General features: G+C 43.7%; 1 protein-coding gene across 1 annotated transcript in view; it reads right to left on the reverse strand.

The window, feature by feature from the left end:
* Positions 1–21,733, reverse strand: part of cep290 (centrosomal protein 290) — a 56,049-nt gene that overhangs the window by 1,628 nt on the left and 32,688 nt on the right. Inside the window, exons 28-49 of the mRNA XM_080475222.1 lie at positions 20,578–20,729; positions 20,130–20,241; positions 19,063–19,518; positions 18,566–18,730; positions 18,360–18,467; positions 18,084–18,218; positions 17,734–18,003; positions 17,066–17,173; positions 14,835–15,034; positions 11,436–11,649; positions 11,114–11,251; positions 10,115–10,336; positions 9,657–9,779; positions 8,889–9,031; positions 8,168–8,323; positions 6,008–6,131; positions 3,254–3,388; positions 1,411–1,497; positions 1,159–1,323; positions 959–1,081; positions 648–817; positions 31–172 (exon numbers count right to left, since the gene is read on the reverse strand). Coding sequence (XP_080331348.1) covers positions 31–172; positions 648–817; positions 959–1,081; positions 1,159–1,323; positions 1,411–1,497; positions 3,254–3,388; positions 6,008–6,131; positions 8,168–8,323; positions 8,889–9,031; positions 9,657–9,779; positions 10,115–10,336; positions 11,114–11,251; positions 11,436–11,649; positions 14,835–15,034; positions 17,066–17,173; positions 17,734–18,003; positions 18,084–18,218; positions 18,360–18,467; positions 18,566–18,730; positions 19,063–19,518; positions 20,130–20,241; positions 20,578–20,729 — 3,648 coding nt within the window. The remainder of the gene's footprint in view (positions 1–30; positions 173–647; positions 818–958; positions 1,082–1,158; positions 1,324–1,410; positions 1,498–3,253; positions 3,389–6,007; positions 6,132–8,167; positions 8,324–8,888; positions 9,032–9,656; positions 9,780–10,114; positions 10,337–11,113; positions 11,252–11,435; positions 11,650–14,834; positions 15,035–17,065; positions 17,174–17,733; positions 18,004–18,083; positions 18,219–18,359; positions 18,468–18,565; positions 18,731–19,062; positions 19,519–20,129; positions 20,242–20,577; positions 20,730–21,733) is intronic.

Raw genomic sequence — 21,733 nt, forward strand, 5'->3', positions numbered from 1 at the left:
CCGTTTCCATCGAGGTGAGTTTGCTTGTACCTGATCTTCCAGCTGCCGGATGCTGGTCTGCGCTCGGTCCTCGCGCTCCGTCACCTCCTTCAGCTGCCGTTTGAGCTCGGAGAGGCTGGAGGTCTTCTGGGACAGCTCCGCCTCCAGCTCCTTCATCTTGTTCTCGAACATCCTGCCCGATGGACGTTAACGTCCAAGAAAGGGTTTGAAAAAAGAGAAAAGTCACTGTCATTTGAAGGGAACAAAACAAAAACAAAAAAACCAGGATCAATTCCAAAGCAATGGAACCAACTGTCACAAACACATAAAAGCTATAATGTTAGTATGAAAATTGGATTTGGACACAAATAATGTGAGATATTTGATTTGAACAAACATGAAAATGATGGTTTTGTATCTGTGTATTGTAAATACTGCACATAAAATGCAGAACTACCTTTAACACTAAAGAAAATTTAGAAAGTTGGACATCAACAAAATAACTGATGTAAGGTAACAAAGTGGCAGATATCATAAGACTGATCTCTTCTGCTCCTTTTCAGTCACATTGGAAGTTTTTTTAATTATTACGTTTGAATTAAATTAAAAAAAAAATCACTAAACTTCTCTTCACGAAGTGTGTTCTTTGCGGCGGGCTCTAAACGGACCTTGTTAGCACCGTTGCCTTCCCGGTCCTGCTGGTGGCGCCCTCGGCGAGAGGCCTGATCAGGGCGGCACGCAGCCTCTGCTTGGTTTCCTCCAGCTCGGCCTCCAGCTTCTCGTTGCTCACCTCCAGACTCATCTTGGTCGCCCTCAGCCTGTCGGCAGCCTCCACTTCCTGTGAGAGAACGGACGAGAACAAGTTGAGAACTCCTCCGTCTGGTTCTGCTTGTCGAGTTTTTCTGTTAAAGTAACTTGAAATGACGGTGTTGTCTTTGTTTTTTTTTTTCATAGAAATAAAATGGAACTCGGCGTTCACCCTCTTGGTCTCCTTGCGCAGGCGTTCATTTTCCGCCACGATCTTCTCCAGGCCCTTGGTCTTGGATTCAAGTTTTGACCTCAGCTCCGCCTCGCTCCTGTCCTTCAGGGCGTCGTAGTCGAGCTGGAAGCGAACATCTGCCGTCAGCCGAAGCGACGAGCGCTTAACAAAAGAAAAAACGCACGCGAGACGCCGAGCACCTTCAGTTTGTCAACTTCTCGCTCCAGCGTGGCAACTCTGCCCCGGTCGGCGGGAACGCCGGCCTTCCTCAGCGCCTCGTTCTCCCTCTGCACGCGCTCCACCACCTTCTTCATCAACCCGACGACCTTCTCCAGTTCGGGCACCGTTTTGCCGCTTTGACCGGCCTGAGTGAGGAAGTAGGGTACGGAGCACGTGTTGGACCCGCTGCTCGGGAACCATTTAGCTTTTAATTGTTAGTGTCTGAGACTCACGCCGCGTATATGAGCCAGCTTTTTCTCAACTTCTGCCTTCTCCTTTTTCAGCGCACTGCACATCTCCTTCAGGTCTGCCGCTTGATTCTGGGAATTAAAGCAGGGGAGTGGATGAAGCTCTTGAAACCAAGCTGAGAAAGTCTAGCGTTTTGAATGTCCCGCTGAGGCTCCAGGCCACCGTTCAGTTTGTGAAGTCGGACTGACACCTTAAAATAAAATCATCTTTCATGTTTTATTCTATTTTATGGAGTTTCTGGCCATGTTAAGTGCTCCCACTGTACAGGAGTGAGTACGTTAAAGCGGTGATGGGCAATAATCGGCAAATAAAAAATGGCCGCCGTACTTTTTCCACTTTCATCTCCTGCGTTTGATACGATTTTATTAATTTCCTCTTTATTTAACCGGTTAAGTCAGTTGATTCAGTTCCCATCGACAATGAGTCGCTGGCTGAGAGGCACGGAGAGAAACATCCAGGTTTAGAACCAGATTAATGGAACTTGTACAGTAGATTTAAAAGCGGAATTAAGACCAATATGTTATGTAAATACAAAGAAATTAAGTGAGAATATCATAGTGTTGTCGTGCAGGAAAATTCCTCCTCCTCGTCATCATCATCATTCAGTTTGATTTGATTGTTTATTGTAAACTAATTGTTTAATATAACGGAGCAGATTACACTCGTGTATTCTTCCCTCTGCTCCTGTTCATTCAGAAGTTTAGAAACTTTTGCTTTGTATTGGATTGTTGTTTTTTCTTTTGCCAATAACAATGAAACAGTGTCACACGATCTTAAAAGAATGAAGGCAGTATTTACAGTGATATGTATTAATGTATTAAGAAAAAAAAAATGGATAACAGCCAAAGCAAGTGGAGTGACGCTTCAATATTGGCTGTATAATATTTATAAATGTGTTGCAGACGATTCCAGTCATTAGCAGCAGAATATGGACATGTACTAGATACATGGAAAATATATAAAATATCAATTAGAAATGATATCTAAAGGTACATTGTACAGGATTTATATTCTCAAAAACTCTGTTTTGTCCTACAGTCGTTTTACTGTCAGACCAGATCCCGAGACACTTGTAGCTTTAAATGTACTTAATCTCAGAGCGATCCTATCTGGATATTTTGAAGGGGATACATGGGGTATAATTCTGCTGAAAAACATCCATTTAGTTGTAATTTGTGTTTGAAACTAAACGGAGGCTGGAAAAAAGTAAGTTGGATGCCACTGAAGCTGGACTGTAGAAGAAGACAGTCCAGTAGTCTGGGAGGGACGAGACATAGAAATAATGGTGTCATCAGCATAAAGACGTACATGAGTCAACCTGCACCAGGGGAAATGTTATTGACGTACGACGATGAGACAAAAGCAGGAAGAGCAAAGAAACAGAGAATATAAGACAAGAACGAGGAAGGAACGCTGAAAACAAATGACAAAAAAAAAAAAAAAGAGTCCGTATGTCAGAAAATGTCAAAATAATATTGGATTATTCTTCGATATTTATGGACTCCTTCACAGGACGAGGAGTTCAGTAAGAAATACTTTGTTCTACAGAGAAGACGTCTAGTAAGATGCACAGCCGGCTGGAATAAAACAACCGCAGAACTTTTGTTCACTAGTAATGAATCGGCAACAATTTTACAACATCAAATTCTTTACCTTCAGTTTCATTGAGATTGGCATTATAGCGGCACTAAAGTCGATAATAAAAACAATATACTGTCAGACTCTGGCACAAGAAATATAAAAAGTCCTTGTGTTTTACACTTTATGACGACGTTAACCTTTTTTCTGCCCTATTGGCAGCTAAACCGGAGCTTGTGTTGCGTGTACCTTCAGTCGTGGCACGTCCTTCTTGTTCTGCTCCTGCTGGAAACGCAGCTCCAGGTTCTCCGAGGCCAGCTTGAGGTTTTCCTTCCGGAGGTCCTGATCTCTCTGGGACGGGGTGCCGGTGCCTCGTCCGGACGTCTGGAGGAGAGCGAAGGCACACACAATTGTTTTCATTGTCATCGGTTCTCAGGGGCACGTAGAAACACGGCGGGAGCCTGAAGTCGGAGGGAAAACTAGGTTCTACTGGCTGGTTCTGCCCGACTGTTCTCTACCACGAGCGGAGCGCTACCACAACGGAACAGCTGGAGTACCTTCACATGTCTAAGTGGTCTGTTTTCTGGTTTTTGCATGTGATCGTCCCATTTCTCTACGTGCTTGATTAGTGGAGTAGCTGAATCCACATCTGATTCTGCATCCTCTTCCTCCTCCTCCTTGATCTCAGCCTCTTCATCCATCACCTTGATCTGCTTCTTCAACCTCTTTTTTGATGTGACTCCCGCCTCGTCTCCCTCGTTGTCATGGAGATCCAGCTCCCCATCTTGGTTTGCTGCTGGTGCAGGCGATGATGTTCCAGATCCCGTCCCTCCCGATGGGCCTTCAGGTTCTTTGTGCCTTGTGCCGGGCGTCTCCACCTGTTCCTCAGCCACGTTTCCCCCAGAGCCACCCGCACTGTTCTCTGCTCCGCTCTCTGAACCACCTCCTCCATCTTGTCTCTCGTCTTCCTGCACAGGATCCGCGTCCTTCCCTGCAGACAGGTCTGTTTCTTCAGCTGCTGCGAGTTCTTCCATGTCTTCTTGCTTGTCTTCTACTGAGCTGGTCTGAGTTCCCCTGTCAGTCTGACTTCGCTTTGTCTCCCTCTGCTGGTCTGAGGAGTCCTCTGCGGCTTCACGGCTGACAGACCGGACGCGTGATCCATCCTCGACGTTGAAAGTCTGGGAGCCGATCCGCTTCCGAGTCGGGGAAGAGGCACTTTTCCCCTTCGCAGCCAATCAATCACATTTAATCCGGCAGCGCAGCAGACGGATAAAAGAAAGAGACAGCAGAGAGTGATGAAAACAAACATCACTTCATACAGACAGGAGAGAGCGCTCTGTTTAGGTCAGGCAATAAAATGTGCTTTACTCCTCCATATCACACTCCTGGATAGTTGGGAAGCTACAGAAAACATACATAAAATGGAATGCCAACATGTGCGACTCATTAAACCATATAAATTATGGAAAAGGCAACAAATTAAATGTTCAAAGAGAAAACTTTAATACATTGGAAACACACGGGGTCCTCATAAATCCCCCAGTGATACAGGTTTGTTTTTTCATCCCGATTTAGTTCACAGCTACTTTTGAAGGTCTATTTATAGGTAACAATGGTTATAGAAGAACGTCCCGGTGAGACCCCCTCACTTCAGTACTGCATTTACTCTTTATATGATATGTTGAAGATGCAGACACCAGGTGACTGACGTGACGACATAAAGCTATAAAAAAATGTGTATTTCCCCCCTTTTTTTTATATTAATTATGGCAATTTAAAATAACTAATTATTGTCCCATTCATGTTCCTGGACTGTGGGAGGCTACCTGAGCCCCAGGAGGAGAACATGCAAACAGAAAGGCCCAGACCGGTATTAGAACCCACAACCTCCTCAAAAAGGCAGAATAATGTATAAATACAAAGCAACGTCTCCGTTTCAACACTTAAAATGCTGCTGTTGGCTTTCAAAGGTTCACACCGCGTTACGATCTTCTTTGATTTCCGTTTACACACATTAGCAGTGAGTGATATTTTAGTCTCAAGAGAATAAACACTTTATATTATTTTCGTTTTATTTACACACCAGAGTCATGATCATAATTACTTTCAACTCCTGGCTTGAAAAAAGGCTTTAAAAAAAAAAAAAAAAAAAAGGCTTGATAAAATGACTAGAGTTTACAAAAAGAGAAGTTTAAAAAGGGAAAAGAAAACAAGCAAAACTTGTTGAAAAGATTTCTACTTCATAATAGTATAACTCTTTCCTGTAAGTGGTGTTTGCTCTGTTTTGGTTAATTTAATCCTTTCTGTGCTGATACTAGTCACCGTTAAAGCCTCGTACATGTTAATATTTAAAATGACTTATTTAATTTTTATCCTGTCTTATTCGATATTTAACTTTCTTTGCAGTTATTCTGTGTGGAGCAATGCTTAAACGAGTTCCCCTCTGGAATTAACTAAATATTTCTCTTCTCTTCTCTTCTATTCTTCCATCCATCCATCCATCCATCCATCCATCCATCCATCCATCCATCCATCTATTTTCTCCTGCTCATTCATTTCCGGGTCGCGGAGGTGGTAGTCTGAGCACTGTTACCCAGATTCTATTCTATTCTATTCTAAAATGCCAATATTGTCTGAAGAATGCACTGTTTTTGTACGCGTTTGAAAAACGAGTGAACATATGAAACTTTAGGAGGTGTGTCGGTCTCATTTTAAAGGCTCGACGTGTTTTGCGGCTCCAGGTCAACTGGACTTGGCGGAAAATCTCTAAAATGTCTGCCGTGGTCATGAAGGTTGCAGACCTCTTGAGCTCTTTGATCTGTCAAACACAGTAGTTCACCTCGTCAGGTATTGTTGTGCTGAGATAGAACATGGAGCACGTCGTTTAATTCAATTTCGAATCGCTTCTTTCGTCTGACCAGAAGTCTATAAGTCAACAAACTTCAATTTACAAAATCACATGATCCATAGTGGCATTGAGCCACTGATGACATCATCACTTACCGACGGTCTCGATGAGGAGTCTTTGGTGATCTGGCCCTCGAGAGCATGGAGTTTCTCCTCCAGGAAGCGGTTCCTCTGCGCCAGATTCTCCATGGCGTCGTCGCGAGGTAACGCTTGGTGCTCTCTGCACGGCAAGTCAACCACAAGCGTCAGAAAAGATAATATCTCATCAAAACAACAAGCAAAAAACAAAAACAAAAGAAGCGCGGCCTGGATCGGCGGTACAAAACATTTACATACAGATCTAAAGTGCATATCGCTAAACACTGGTTGAACGGCCATAAATTGTGTTTCCATCCACGCTGCTTTCACGCTCTGTCTGGTAACAGTTTTTATCTCAAGTTTACATCATTTTAATTTGAAATTAGAAACACACACTGCACAAGTGTCGTCTCTTTAAAACGGATTGGAAAAAAAGAGAAAGATCAGTGATATTTGGAAGCACAATTCGACATAAACGTCACATTACTTCAGTATCTGTGAAGCTTTATTTAGTGGCTCAATTTAGGGTTCAGTGTCGGGGGCTTTTTTTATATCAAATACTTTAAACAAAACCTGGCTTGTTTAACATTTGACCGAATACGAGGGATATGGGAAGTAGCAGCTTGGGCGTCTCAGAATTAGTTCAGGAGAAATATGAGAGCTCTCACTTTAATGTACGGTAATTTACTTAGAATCTGTTCTTTTTGTGGACTCTTGTCCAAAAACAGCCAAATTGAGGAAGCGTTGCAAATCATCAGCGCTCGTCCTTCAGAAGCAATCCACACAGACGGACCCTACGATGCTGGGCAGACGCTGGAGAAAACGGCGTTTTCATTACTGTGTGCTGGAACGTCTCAGATCGCACGGACACGTGTCTGCTTATTGTGTTTGTTTTGTTTTAATGGAGAGTCATTTGGCCCGGCTCTGGTACTCGTCAGACCCAGAGTTTTGCTCCACATTCTGGCATAAAAAAACACCAAAATTGGGAAGTTGGATATCTGATGTACTTACTGTGGATTTATGCTGCAGGATCGTCATGCCGAGGTGCCCTGAAGTTTTTGTTTTTGGAAAAGTTTGCCCCTTCACTCTTCTCAAAGCTTTTAGCCACTTGTGTGCATGTGTCGGTGGGGTTGTTCTCCACTAATGGAAGGTCTGTTTTCGCTCTGCATTTATGGCTCGTCTTTCCATGTTTATTGCCGTTCCGTGTCGTGGATTTGAAGAATTACTTTCAGCACAATAACTATGGAAATGCGTTTTGTAGATTTCTGTCTTTCTTGGCTATAAATCTTATATGCTTGGAAAGCCGGTTTATTTCCCTTTTAAACGGTGCCACATTGGCGGCCGCCCGCCCGCTGGCCTCCTGACGGTGGATCCCCGTCATAGTACTTCAATGTGATGAGTTTTTGCAGCTTCAGACTTTTCAACAATCAACATCTACTTGAACGTCATTTGAATGTTAATCATGTCTCCAGATGAAACATGAACTATGGCTTTCAGTCCAAAAAATGGGTAAAAGCATCTGATAATATCGAATATTTTCAATACTTCATTTCTCATTTTCGCAACTTACAACGTACGACAGCTGAAAGATATTAAATAGAGTATTACGATACTGATCTGATTCATGGTTGTAGGTGATGCTGGGGTCTTTGTGATTTCATATTTGTTCTTCTCAGTCTGTCGAAATCAAGACGACTGATCGGTTATATTTAAAATCCAGTAAATCTGAATTTGCAGATGGAAGCAGAATTCATTGCAGTTTGTCAGTCTTTCGCGATGTGTTTATTGAACATGTTAATATCACAATAAGGATCAAGTGTGCAGCTCTAGCTACAATCAGAAAGAGTAACACACGCACACACACAGACACACAAATAGGATGGAAATATTTGAGTTATAAATATGAAAGAAATTGGAGTAAATATCAACTTGTCCATTTTACTGTGATTCCTTGTGAAGCGCCTGTGAACAGCTGTGCTGCACATCCCACAAATGCGTTGGCCTCACAAGGCTTTTTAGACCGTATAAGATGGAGATAAAGAAATGATCCACCCAACACAAACAGCCCTGCATGTTGTTTAGTTATTCACAGAAGATGATCTAAGGTTTGATTGATCGATCATTATTTCTTTTGAATATGTTTAAAAGAAAAAAAGAAAATAAAAAGTAGATTGATACTTCATGGTGATGATCTGTGTCTCCAGCTCAGAGTTGGTCCTCTTCAGCTCCTCCAGCTCCTTCTCCAGTTCAGAGTGTCGGACTCCCACCACCTGATCGGTGGTCACACCTCGGGCGCTCAGCCTCTTCTGCAGGGCGCTCTTCTCCTTCTCCAGTCTGCACACACGCACACACACACGCACACACACACACACACGTATGATCTATTGACAGTTGGATGATTTATTTTCATTTGATCTAGATTGCACATTCCAAATTGTGTCCACACGTCAAGAAAATTATTTAAATTAACAGTGCACAAAGTCTCTGTGGCATATGGACAAAATGATTCCAATTGAGATGGAAATCAATACGCAATTGATATAGTCCATTAGTAACACTGGATTATTCAAGAAAATAATACTTTATGCCAAAGAAATAGTTCCATATATTTAATAGATACGATTCAGGAAGCAGAAAAACATAAGATTTGATTATTGGATATCGGAGAAGGGGTAGGATTAAATAAGTTTGACTTCTTCCCAAATTGAACTGGATACATGTGTTACATGTGCAAAAGTATATATATATATATATATATATATATATATATATATATATATATATATATATAAAGAGATTTCTTTATCATTTACAAGGGGTTTTATACATACTGTATATAGTGGAAAAGATTTAACAGGACCAAACAAAGCGGCGCATTGTGTTTGAAGGACACACTGACCGGGCGTAGAGGTCTTTCAGGGTGCTGAGCTGCTTGGACAGGGATTCGTTCTCTTGTTCCTTCTCCTTCAGGGAACTCTTGACCTTCTCCATCTTGGCCTGCCACTTCTTGCCCTCCTCCCAGCGCAGGATTTCCTCTTTGGCCTGTCGGACATCAAACACTCATGCATCAAGCGGCATTAGCCAAGCGGCAGCAGTCTGAAGAAGGCATGAGTACTGTTTGGGCCTTTACAAACACACCTGCTGAAGGTGTACAAAAAGCCCAGATGTGAGAAAAGTTTGGGGATTATCAGTTATTGTGACGCGTAGAATCAATCCCAGAAACCGTTATGTTTACTCAACGGGACGTGACAACAGGAGCTCAACAAACAATCAACTCCTTGGGTAAGATATTTGTCCGTGTGCTTCTATCCTGCTAAAAAGTTTTGATTCATCAACGACCTGCAACCACGACATGGTCCCTTTCAGCTTCTTCCTTCTCATCAGGAGTTAATCACAGTCACATAACACATCACTTGTCCTGAACAGGAGTACCATGTGACGATCAGAAAGCTTCTTGAAGATAAATGAGGCATTTCCCTATATAGAAGATACAGAACAGTGCCCAGGAGGCATGGCCCCATTTCCTCCTCACTTTAAACCTTCTTTCATCTGTGCATCAAAGCTCATCTGTGCTTTGGATTCTGACACCTCAATACTAAGCCCCCCCCCCCCCCCCCCCCCCCCCCAAAAATATATATTTCCATGCGGACAGAGATGATGAGCAAACCTTTCCATGATCAGCTCTGACGTTTTTAGCGTCTGTTCTTCTCTCCAGGTCCGACTCCAGTTTCCTGATCTTCCTCAGCAGGTTCTCAACGTTCGGCCCTTTCACATCTGCTTCTGGTTGATCCTAATCCGCAGAATGCAAAGAAACAGACTCTCATGCAACTTCATTTTTCCTCCGGAAGTGACAGACACTGATGCTGCACACGTTAACAGACGTTATCTCATAGAGATAAGAGGCAAACTGCAGCGGCTGTAAAAATGCTTCTTTGAAAAACACTCATAATGCAACAAGTTAAAGGAGTTTTATTCGGGACATTTCACTGTATTTTGCACCGGAAAGTTGCCTTTAAACTAAGATCTTAGTCATTTTCAGTAGTACTTGTTTTGGTTTTGCGGAAACATTTACATGTTCATCACGTGACCAAGTGTGTGATTCCTCCACTGCTGAGACCGACCAACCTGCAAGGCACTGGTGAGCCTCCTGACTTTCTGCTCCACCTGCTGCATTTCGTGCTCCCGCTCCTCTTTCTCAGCCTGAAGGCGTTTCTGGATTTTCTGGCCCCTCTGGAGGTCCTGCCTCAGGCCGTCCACTTCTTCCTTCAGGCTGTTCTCGCGGCCTCGGGCGGCTCGTGCAGAGTCTTTCGCCGCCTGAAGATCTTCGCTGACTTCTTGCAGCCGCGCCTTTGCGAAACACGTTAAGTCAAATCAAGAGGGAGGATTTCAAGATGACAAGACATTTTGTAATGACAGCCACCGCTGTGGAAGGGTTCAAACCAAACAATGAGACCGTACTGTACGTTTCGTGCTCGTGGTCTAGTTGAACACAGACGATTTGCTCAGTACTGTGAATCCCAAATGCAGGTGATTCCACTTTCTTCCTCTACACGAAGATGGAGGAAGCATCACTGACCGACATATCATGATGCACGGCCCGAGCACAGTGCTTCTTGTTTGAACTGGGTCAGAATAAATCGCTGTGTCGGACCTTCTGACGGAACCGAGCTGAAGTCAGCCAGATGTCAAACAAGCAGGCCAACACATGCAACAGTGGCAAGGGGTAGATTTATTCCACCGCCATTTTGATTGACAGCTCAGAATTTCTATGGGCATTCATCAGCGGAGATCCCCTCCCACGCTTTATCTATTGGGTGGAAATAAAGAGGATCTGAAGTGATTCACGTAAATATTTGAGATTAACCCAATAAATAACCAATGGATATTTAAACAAGAGTCTTTTTTACCTTTTCTCAATAAATTTCCCTGCTGCTCCCGATCTGAGTCAGGTGTAAGATGAATTGCACAAGCAGATGGGGGCGTCATACCGGTCTCTCCCGGCGGAGCATTCAGCGGTGCGGAGGGTAAATCCCACCGTCGTAACGTGTGGTCATTTCCTCACCGGTTTCCTTCAGTCCATTCATTTCATTCAGCTCGTTTGCGCGGAATTCAAGAATGTCTCACCTTCAGGTCTCTGGTGTGTCTGTCCACCAGCATCTGCACGTTGAGACTCTCCTCTTTCTGTGCGACGCTGGCGATGACTTGTTGCTCCGCAGCAGACGTGATCTCCGCTCGCAGTTCCAGCAGCGCTTTACTGAGAGCCTGAGGAGGCAGCAAGAAAACATCGTGATGCAGTTGTTTCACATCATAATCTATGACTATTCCCCCTCCCAATAATTGTCTTATTCTGATTTCACGTCACCATGGACCTAACCGACAGCTTGCCTGGCTGTTGGAATATTCCTATAACCGATTACCAAGAAAAGTACAGAAGACGAGGCACAACCTTCAGCTGTTTCTCTTTCTGGGTGAGCTGAGCCTTCAGCCGCTCCACGAGGTTTTTCATGGCGTTGCTGGGGGAGCGGATGCTGGCCTCCTTCTGAACTTCCACTTCAACGCGGAGGTCATTTATCTCTTTCTCCATCTGGACCATCTGGATCTTCAGGTCCTCGTTATCACCGGTCAGAGCTTTCAGCTGAGCGATGTGATTTTCTTCCAGCCTGCAACGACCAACCCCAAACCCCACCGCCTCCTTTATTATCTTCAAAACTAAAACCACCACGAGATTATCGGGCATGCTTCTAATCTGCAGGGGCTCCCGACGTCTCACACTCAGTAAGTCACGGCTGGCTGAAATGCAACCAGCATGCGTCTGGTTGACTAACACAGTGTGAACGGGACGTGATCAGGAGGAAATGAAAACCACACACGCTTCAAAGAGACCTGCCCAGCAGAGATCAACATGCAGTCGACGGAAACGCTTCACACGTGGATGCAGATATCAAAACCAGATTAATGACCCGAAGGAATGAGAATAAAAGGGGCTTAAAACTGCACAATCGATTGGAAATTCCTCCAAAACCACCCGTGAGGTAAAACATTTGCCCAGCGGGGATCAATTTTTCTCATGTTGTTTTCTTTAACGTGGCGAGCAGGACACATATGAGACCAGGGTTATATGTGCACGAGCTTTCCCCAACTCCTTTCTATGTCCAAAACGTTCGCCATGTCTTACCAATACTTCAGTGATGTAGCCACGAATCTCTTATTGAATTTAAAGCTGTGTTTCGAGTCCAATGGTGTTTCCTCAGTACTGTGGACAGCTTGCCATGGAAACAAGACTGTGTGACGGGGTCACTCGTATGAAGGACACATTCTATCATTTACTGTGAGACTGTGAGATTTACTGTGAGACGATTGTTTTGGGATTGTTTATGTGCGTTTTAACTCTGAGGACAATCACAGCAATAAAGTTTCACTTTGGACAATATGTCTGATGTCTGCAGTCATTTTGTAAGTGCATTGAGAAAAGAAAAAATCGAAAATCATATTGAAACTTGAATTTTTCTTTTAAAAAAAAATCATACTTTTTTTTTTTTAAGGCCAAATCGTGCAGCCTTAGTTCACATGTAGCTAGACCCATATCCATCCACCCATCCACCCATCCATCCATCCATCCATCCATCCATGATTGCATCTGGACTTTCCACTCGCCTAACTTAAGAAGCACATTGTTCATCTTGTTTCTAATCACCTTTCTTTCCTTGATTTTTATGCCTCTGACTTCTGGCCCATGGCCACCAGATTTAATGATGAAATAAGTTTTTATACTCTGATTGGCTAAATGTGTTGACACGCACACTATGACTGCACAGTGTTTTTAAAACATGTAACATATCACAGTTCAGTCAGTCCTTTCAGTTCAGCTTTTCCTGAGATGTTGCTTTTACATGATGACAGGAACCTGCGACCACAGAAATATTGATTTACTGATCTTTCTTTTCTTCAGTTACTAAGCACTGAACATAAATTTAAACGCATCTTAAGAGTTAATATCCTGAAAATTATCGATATTGATGTGTTGATTAAATAGCAATGTTTCTTTTGTTTCCATTTTCTTGTTCTGAACAGAAAGACGAAGTATCTGGCACCATAAAAAAATACCACTGCATTCAAATCCATTTGGTTGCTTACATTTGCCAAATCCCAGAGTATAATCACCAAGAAAGTTTCACCCTCCTATTTATGCAACAGGAAATATTTCACCTGAGCCAAAGCCACCACCTTTTAACTCTTTATTGGGATGTGATATCAGATCCTTCGCATCTTTCAGTGTCAAATAGCATAATGTATAGAGTGTGTGGTAGTTTTGAGAAGGTCTGAAGTAGTTGAAGTGATTCCTGGGTGTCTGAGCTTCACTGTGGTATTTTTAGTGGTCCACTGCATTCTACTCCCCAGTCATGCCTTTGGGTGCGTTAGATGTTGAAATGTCTACGTCCAAATAAACTCCTGAACTCTCCAGAGCACTCTTAATCTGCTTTACTTTACCCCCTCAACACCCAATTTCCTAGAACGTGTCCCTACTAATGTTTAAAGTTACCACCTTATTCAACACAGTCAGATGGGATCTGTGGGCTCTCTTCATTTAAGATACATGTCATTTATGCAGCCCGGCACCCGATCTGTAAATCCCGTATGAACTTGTTTGACTATATCTGTGACAGCTACACCAGGACATCTGTTTTTGATGTGGTTAGCTTTAGTGTACAGAGGTTCTTCTTTTTCTGTTTTATCTCTGTTGCAGTTCATGTTTGTCTTCATGTTGTCTGTGTCTTCATGTGCACTCCCTGGCACATTGTTGCACCACCCTTCACTTGAGTTGAACCTGATATGTGTTCTGGTTGTCTGTCCAACTAATATTGTGAATGCTACATTAAGCCACAACAGAGAGACTGACGAGCCAAAGCCGCCAACTGTGATTGTTGGAACTTTTCTGGTTATAAATTGGTTTTTCACGAGTATGTTTTCAGACTGCCTGGAGAAAGCCAGAGTATCGAGAGAAAATCTGCACAGACACAAGGAGAACGGTCAAACTCCAGACAGAAAGGCCCAGCCCAGACCTAACCCAACACCTTCTCACTACAGCCTCGTTCCAACCATGCAGTTTGTGCCGGGACGCCACGATACGTTACGCTACGGCAAAAGCGCATCCAGACCCAACTCTGTTACCCGGTTCCGCCACAGAGAGTACGGTTAAAATGTAGGCGGGGTTGTGAACGCCGCATAAGGACGCAGATATGTGAGATCATTACATGACAGTAATAGCAGGACCAACGTGGAAAACGTGGGGACGCAGAAAAAAACCATCCCGTCCCATCCAGGGACATACTACACAGTATGAGCTGATTGCTAACCACGAAATGGCCGAGAGCTGATAAACAAGTGGTTCTTAAGACAGGGGTGTCTTCAAAGAAAACTTATTTTTGTTTGTTTTTAACAATCACTTTAAGAGTAGCAGACACAACACAACACTGAGACTCGAGCTGAGATATCAGTGATGCTGCCATGAAAGCTAGCAAATTAGCATTAGCCTCAAAGCCTTGCTGCCAGGGTGTTTGTAAAAATACCCATAATGCAACAGCTATAGCAGAACTGTTTTGAACATTTCACTACATTTTGCACCAGAAGGTTTCATTAAAATTGGCTTCATGTTGAGATTTTAAGGTTATCATGGCACTATTTTACCAGTCCGGCCCACTTGAGTTGAAACTGGGCTGTAAGTGGCCCCTGAACTAAAATGTGTTTGACACCCCTGATCTAAGCACTAATCAGGAATCCCGCTTTTGCTTGGACTTCAAGAGTGACGACAGGGGAAGCTGAAGAGAGCTGCCGATGTTGCACTTACTTTGACGTCTCTTCTGCGTGCATCTTGGCCCGTTTCTCCATGCCGGCCTTCTGCCGCTCCAGCTCAGCACTCGTCACCTTCAGTTTCTCCGTGACGGAGCAGAGTGAAATGTCCTGCTCTGCCACCGTCTGCTCCAAGTCAGCCAGCCGCTCCAGGTGTTTGGGGGTCGCTACCCGAATGGTTGGTTTCTTCATCAGTTCCTGGACAAGGGAAAGAGGGATCAACGGGAATAGGTTGTATGATGCATAAAGCAATAGTATCAAATCATTTCAGGATATTTCCACATCCAAATCTTAACAACTTGACAGCGAATCATGAAAGATTTTAACCCAAACGGCAATCCTTCTGGGAAAACGTTTTGTAGACAGATGAAACAAAAATAGAGCTTTTCGTCAATACACACCAACAGTGTGATTACAGGCGGCGTAATGAAGCCTATAAAGTAAAGAAGACCCAACCAATAGTTAGGAATGGTGGAGGAACCATCATGCTGTGGGGCTGCTTTGCTGCATCTGGTCCTTGACGCCTTTACCGTTTCGCAGGAATCATGAAATCAGAGAATTATCAAGAGATTTTAGAGCGAGATATTCCACCCAGTTTAAGAAAACTTGACTGGAGTTGAAGATCATGGCTCCACCAGCGAGACAAAGCCCCAAAAGCAGACATCCACAAGCATGCAGGAATGGTTGAAAAGGGGGGAAAAAAAATCAATTGTTTTAAAATGGCCCACAATGAGTTCTGATGTCAATCCGATCGAAGATTTTTGGGGTGAGCTGAAATGTGCCCTTGTGGAAAAATCCAGCAAACTGAACAAACTGCAAAGGAAGAGAGAGAGAAAACACCAGCGGAGAAGTTCAGGAAGCTTCTAGATGAATACAAGAAAGGTTTGAAGGCACAGCATCACTGCCAACGTGTGTGAATCAAAACAGAGGCGTATTCTCCGTTTCTTCTTTGAAAATACAATATGTTTGAAAAATATAAATAAACACAAAAACATTTTCTTTGTTAAATCAATTTGGACCTCCAATTACAAGAATGTTGAGCAGGGCTGTAAATAAACTCCTAATGTGCACTTTTCAAGGGACCATTAAGCATGTATTTAAATTTCCTGGCATATTGCAACGAAATATTCCAGTACTTTATTGCATGTAATAAAGGTTGAGTATCATTACAAGGATTTTGAGGCCAATTTCCAAAGCTGAATGGACTGAGGCTCCTTGCTTATTTTACCAACGTCAGTAGATAAACACAACAAAATCCACATTTTGTTTTTAGATGTTTCGATAATTTTTTGAAAGCTCTGGGGAGCCACTACAGAGCAGCAGGTTGAGGCCCCGGTTTTAGGCTAAATTGTACCTTGAATAGTGAGTTTCTCAAGCAGTGTATTTCCCCCTTTTGCACTCAGCTATGAGCGTCCCAAAAAAAACCCGTGACCCAGACTCAGAAGTCTCTTTAAACACATGACAACACATTGTGTTCTGTCTTTAAACACCTCGAATACAGTTAATTACACTGCAGCTTTCAACAAGTTCAAATGAAATATTGCTGCTATCCTGAAAATGGCATTATGGTGATTAAGATTGAATTATTATATTTTTTTTAAAATAGGATTTGTTGCATATCAATGTATTGCCACTTCTGGAGAAAACCAAGGAACGCTTTCCAAAAAATAACAACAACCATACAAACTATTCAGAATACAAAGTAATTTTGTCAATAAATCCCTCCTGATCGCGTGAGAAAAAAAGAAATATACAAGCCCTGGTAGAAAGCTAAATCAGTGAGTTATCGATAAGTAAATGTCCCAAAAAGGAATAGATGAGAGGCTTAGGAGACTCGGAAAGACTGTCGGGTATTAGACCGGACTGCAGTTCAAGGATTAGAGGCAATTAAGACAAATATTCTACAAAATATTTTATATTTATCAATCGTTTTTCCAATGAATGTTCTGCAAAAACTATTCAGGGAATGGGACAAGTGGCTATCAAGGTTTGTATGGGGAGCAAACAAAGCCAGGGTCAGATGGAGGCGTACCAAGACCAAAGGAAGACTTCCATCAAGCACAAGTCTTTACTCCAGAGTCAAGATGACGCAAGAAAAGTCAAAAAATTCAGACGATAGAAATTGAAATACAAAAATAGAGAGGACATTAGGTATGGATGTACCGATATCACTTTTTTAAGGACGAGCAAAATCTTTCGCTTCATCTCATGGAAACAATTCCTAAGTACCATTGTTGTCTGTTTGAAGTGATGCAAAGACTTGTCCATGTGCAGGTCCAGTTTCTGATGCAGCAGCCTCAGCTCCTCCTGATGTCTTTTGATCATTTCCTCTTGTTCCTGAACCAGAAGAATGCAGATGGGTGAATACAACAACAACAAAAAAAGTGTGCAGCTTTAATTGCAAATGAATTCTACATGAAATTTAAATATTGGCATTAGGATTTTTGCTGATGGGTGAAATCACACTGCGATTTTCGGCCGTCTCAGATGAAAGATGACGATCACGAGGGAATCGTGGATCGGCTCTGCGCCAGACCGGTTCAAAGACCTCCGTTTTCAGGGTCTTGTGACTAAAGACAGCCTGCGATTAAATTACCGTGGCTTTAAAGACGATTGAATGAGATTTGCATGTCAAACAAAACCATATTTAGAAGTGGGAACTAATTTGATGTTTGGTTGAGCACACTGTACCAGCACACCTCCCTCTTGGAGTTTTAAATGCTGTATGCCATGTATGTGCATTCATTATGTTTTATACTTCGCTGCAACACGAACTGAACTGAACTTAGCAATTGTATATACATAAAAAAAACAACAACACCGTATGTGCAGATATCAGTATGGGCGTCCACAAGTCGTATTGGTGTTATCTCCTCGGCTCTTTTTCAGTATTCTACCTGTCTTGCTTGAGCCAGCTGGTTCCTGTACTTCTTCAGCACGTCTTCCTTCTTGTCCAGTTGATCCTGGAGGTCTCGGATGGTCTGGTGAGCCACCTTGAGGGTGCGCTGGCTGTCCACCTGGCCCTCCTCGTGTTTGGACAGGTCTGCCAGAAGGCGCTCTCTGTTGGCGGCTGCCGGGAGGCGGAGGCGCAGCTCGTTGATCACCCTATCCCTGGACACGACGTTCTGCTCCGCCTTCCACAGAGCGGCTTCTTTCTCTTTTAACTTCTGCACAGTGAAAGGACCCCAACAATGAGAGACAGGCAAACAACACGATCGGTGAACGCACGAGGGAGTGAATACTGTGCCTTGTCCAGACTCCTGCAGGTGGCCTGTGTTTCCAAGATGGTGCGCACATGCTCTCTGACTTTACCCAGAGCAAAGTCTAACTGCTGGGCGAGAGGAAGAGTCGGGTCTGGTAAAGATCCTGTGCCTTCGTCAAGCTGAAAGAACAAAACATACACCTATTAGCATCATATGTGCATATTGTTATAAGGGGTCATTTCACTGGGTTCAATCAGGTTTTGCTTTTTAAAAAGTTTTCTGATAATAGAATAACAAAGTCCTTATAAAGAGTAGTAAACCTTTTCCGCGCCGCTCAGGATTTCATCCTGCTGCTTCTCGTAGTGATCCAGTTGGCGCTCCAGCTCCACCTCTCGCTGGTCAAACACAAGCTGGCGCTCCTCCTGAAGCTTGAAAGTGTTAAAACAAGATGATTCAGCATCACCTTAGACGTGTGTGTGTGTGTGTGTGTGTGTGTGTGTATTGAATTTTTTTTTTTCACTCTCACTGTGTTTTGTTGCGCAATTTCTTCCTCCAGAGCTCGGACGGTTCGCTCCTGCTCCTCCACCAGGTTCTTAAGGTATCGGATCTCCTCCTTCTGGACCACCAGCTCTCTGGCTCTCCTCAGCTCCTGCAAGCGAGCTTCCTCCATCTTCTTGTGCCACTCCATTACCTGTATGAATTTATGAAGACGTTTTGTTACAACGTTGTTATATGTAACAGGGGAGCAACCATTGGTGTGTGGATGGGTGAATGTGACGCACGATGTAAAGTGCTCTGGGTACTGCTCAAGCAATGGAAAAGCACTATATAAGTGAAATCTATTTAAAACATAAATCTTTATAATCTAGAAGAATCTCCCTGAAATATCTAGAATCATTATTTATTTTTTATTTTAAGGTCTAGGAAGGGGGTGCCTACCATTTCAGCAGACTGAAGCATTCAAAACAACATCTATGTTGGGGTAAAGGTCTAACATGTGTATGTTTCTCCATCCCCACTGACCTTCTGAGCTCCTTTCACGTCCTTCAGTGTTGAGGCGAGCTCCTCCAGCCCCCGGAGCTTCAGTTCCAGCTCCTGCGCCCTCCCCTCGGCCCTCCTCCTCTCCTCCACCGCCATCTTCTTCTCCTCCTGGGCCTTTGCACGGTCCTCCTGGAGGCTGGTCATGGTCACTGAGAACTTCTCCTGCTGGGGGAGCGGCAGCGCCCCCGAGAACTGCCTGCGCAGCGACTGGACGGTCTGCCGGAGGTGTTTGGAGCGGTTCCTGCCCTCCTGACGGGCGATGAACAGGGCACGCTGGCAGGCCTCCAGCCGCTGCTCGGCCCGCAGCTGCTGGGTCTCCAGCTGCTGGAGGCGGGAGGTGGCGGCCTTCAGCTTCCCCACAGCGTCCGATTCGCCGATCTGCAGGGCCACGATGTCCTGGTGGAGCTTGGCGATGAGGGCTTTCTCATCGGACTGTGACTGAGGGAGGGAGAGACACAAGCAAGCCACTGAGAGCTCCTCACTTCTGATTCACATAAACCTTTTTCCGTCTTTCGGCTGCTCATTTTCAACCAGCTACACACTGTGCCGTTTCTGCAAGGGTTCCGTTCAGGCAACGCTTGTGTCTTTTTCATAGATTGGTGGTGCACGCTTATGACGTTTTACTCTTGCGTCGACTCAAGTACACCGAAGGCTGCGAACCAGCTTGAGCTTTCATTGTGCAATCTGTACACAGCAAAAAAACTTTGTGTCGTGCCCAGAGTTATTCGATTCATGTCACAGAGTGTAGCTATCTATGAACTTATAGGATTGTTAAAATCGTAGAGTATGTAGTCGTTCTTAGGGTAAACATCAGCAAATATTGTAATTTTAACCTGTGACAGGAATCCAATTAAAAATAAAAGTTTAAGGATAAACTGGTGTGTTTGTGGAAGAAGCTGCAAGTTTAACCACAGTATTTACTAACTACAGCTTTCTTCCATGTATAAATGTGAAATAAAATCGATTTCCACTGTCATGTAGTTCCAAAATGTCAGTCTTGATGGCTTCAATGCCAAACACACAAAGTTTTTGTCCTTCTTTGTCCTTACCTGGAGGTCCAGTAATTGTCTCCTCAAAGCATCTACTTCTTTGCCCTTGGACTCCTGTTTGGCCTGCAGAGCTGACACTTGATCCACAGCCACATCAGACACCTCCTTAAGTCTGCAGTGAAAGAATGCGTAACGCGTTCTTTACAACTCCAATACAACCAGCACAAGAAAAACATTGCTGCAGCTCTCGCAGATGCGAAATGCCTATGTACTTAACTCTACAAACATTACACCAGAGATTGAGGAAGTTAAATAATCCCCTTTCCAACTTCGTGACTTCACGAAGGTCTTATCTCTGACAACTTTACGTGATCACATTACTCCTCTAACACAAGGCTGTGACCTTAAAAATGCTTCAGAGATTTACACCCGCTGCACAGCTGCAGTCAACCAGAACGCTTATCTCAAGATAACAATCTTTCCGGGGCCTGGATGTACTCAGACCTACTTCGAAACTTCGAGGTGGAGCTCGGCTTCGGTTCTCTCTAGCTTTGCGATCTTGGCCCGGTCGGCGTCGCTCACGGCTTTGCTGACGCCGTCGGCCAGCTCGTCTCTCAGCTCCCGCTCAACCCGCTGAGCTTCCACATTCATCTTGGTCAGCTGAGGACAAGCAGAGATAACAATCGAACAAGACATACTTAATCAACAACGTCAATCAGTAGAGAATTTGGCGCAAGTGTGGTTTTTTGGAGGTCATGAACACAGCTGTGCAAGTATCTGAAAATCAGAACTGGACTACAGTAATCAAATACTTTGTTTTAAAGGTCTCATATTATACAGTTTTTCTTAACAATTTCACATAAGTGTCGGAGGTCCAACAACGTCGTATTCAACGTTTATTTCCCCAAATCCAGCCTTGGTCTTGGATGTCAACCAGTCTAAAAGTCCGTCTGGTGAGCTGTGCTGAGAACAGTTTCAGTGTCTGTGAACGCTCCTCTCGGGGAGAAGATCCATGTTGTCACATTGGGTGGGCTTCTTGGGGCTCCTGACTGTGTTCCCTTATTTCTTTGTATATCTAGCGCAGTTGTGCCCTAATGATGTGCTCGTTATTACACACGAGTTTCACCAGAGGTTGAGATTTGGGCTGTTTTGCATTGTGTTTGAGCTGGAAATAGTGACAACCCGGTGGGGTTTCGCTCGTGGTGCCATGAGCTAATGTTAACGGAGGATTGATCGCTAAGGCTCGTACAAACGCTGCCGTTCAACCGACGCAGTTTGAACCAGAATCTGACTCAGAAGTAGAGGTTCTCGAAGAAGTTCAGACATTTCAAGAGTGGTTAGTTAAACATATTGTGTGTCTGAATATATTACTTAGTTTGTTTTGTTACAGTTACTACCAAGTAGCTAACGCTACCTCCTGCTAACGCTTTTTCATATTGTACTGAATTTATTGAGTATAACAGTAATCTTTGTATGTTTTCATCTGCCTGTGGGAGGGTCAAAGTGAGTATCCACTCCCAGAGGGAGGAGTTTTTTTTTCACCCCATGATGTCATGAAGGGAAAATGTTTGAATGACCTGTAGGAACAAACCTTCCCTAAAAGGTGGAATAAGCAAGGTAGGTGAACCTGCAGCGCGTCTCAAACACTCCATCATCGCTTCACT

This window comes from Lipophrys pholis (assembly GCF_963383615.2).
Source record: "Lipophrys pholis genome assembly, chromosome: 11".
Classification (NCBI taxonomy): Eukaryota; Metazoa; Chordata; class Actinopteri; order Blenniiformes; family Blenniidae; genus Lipophrys; species Lipophrys pholis.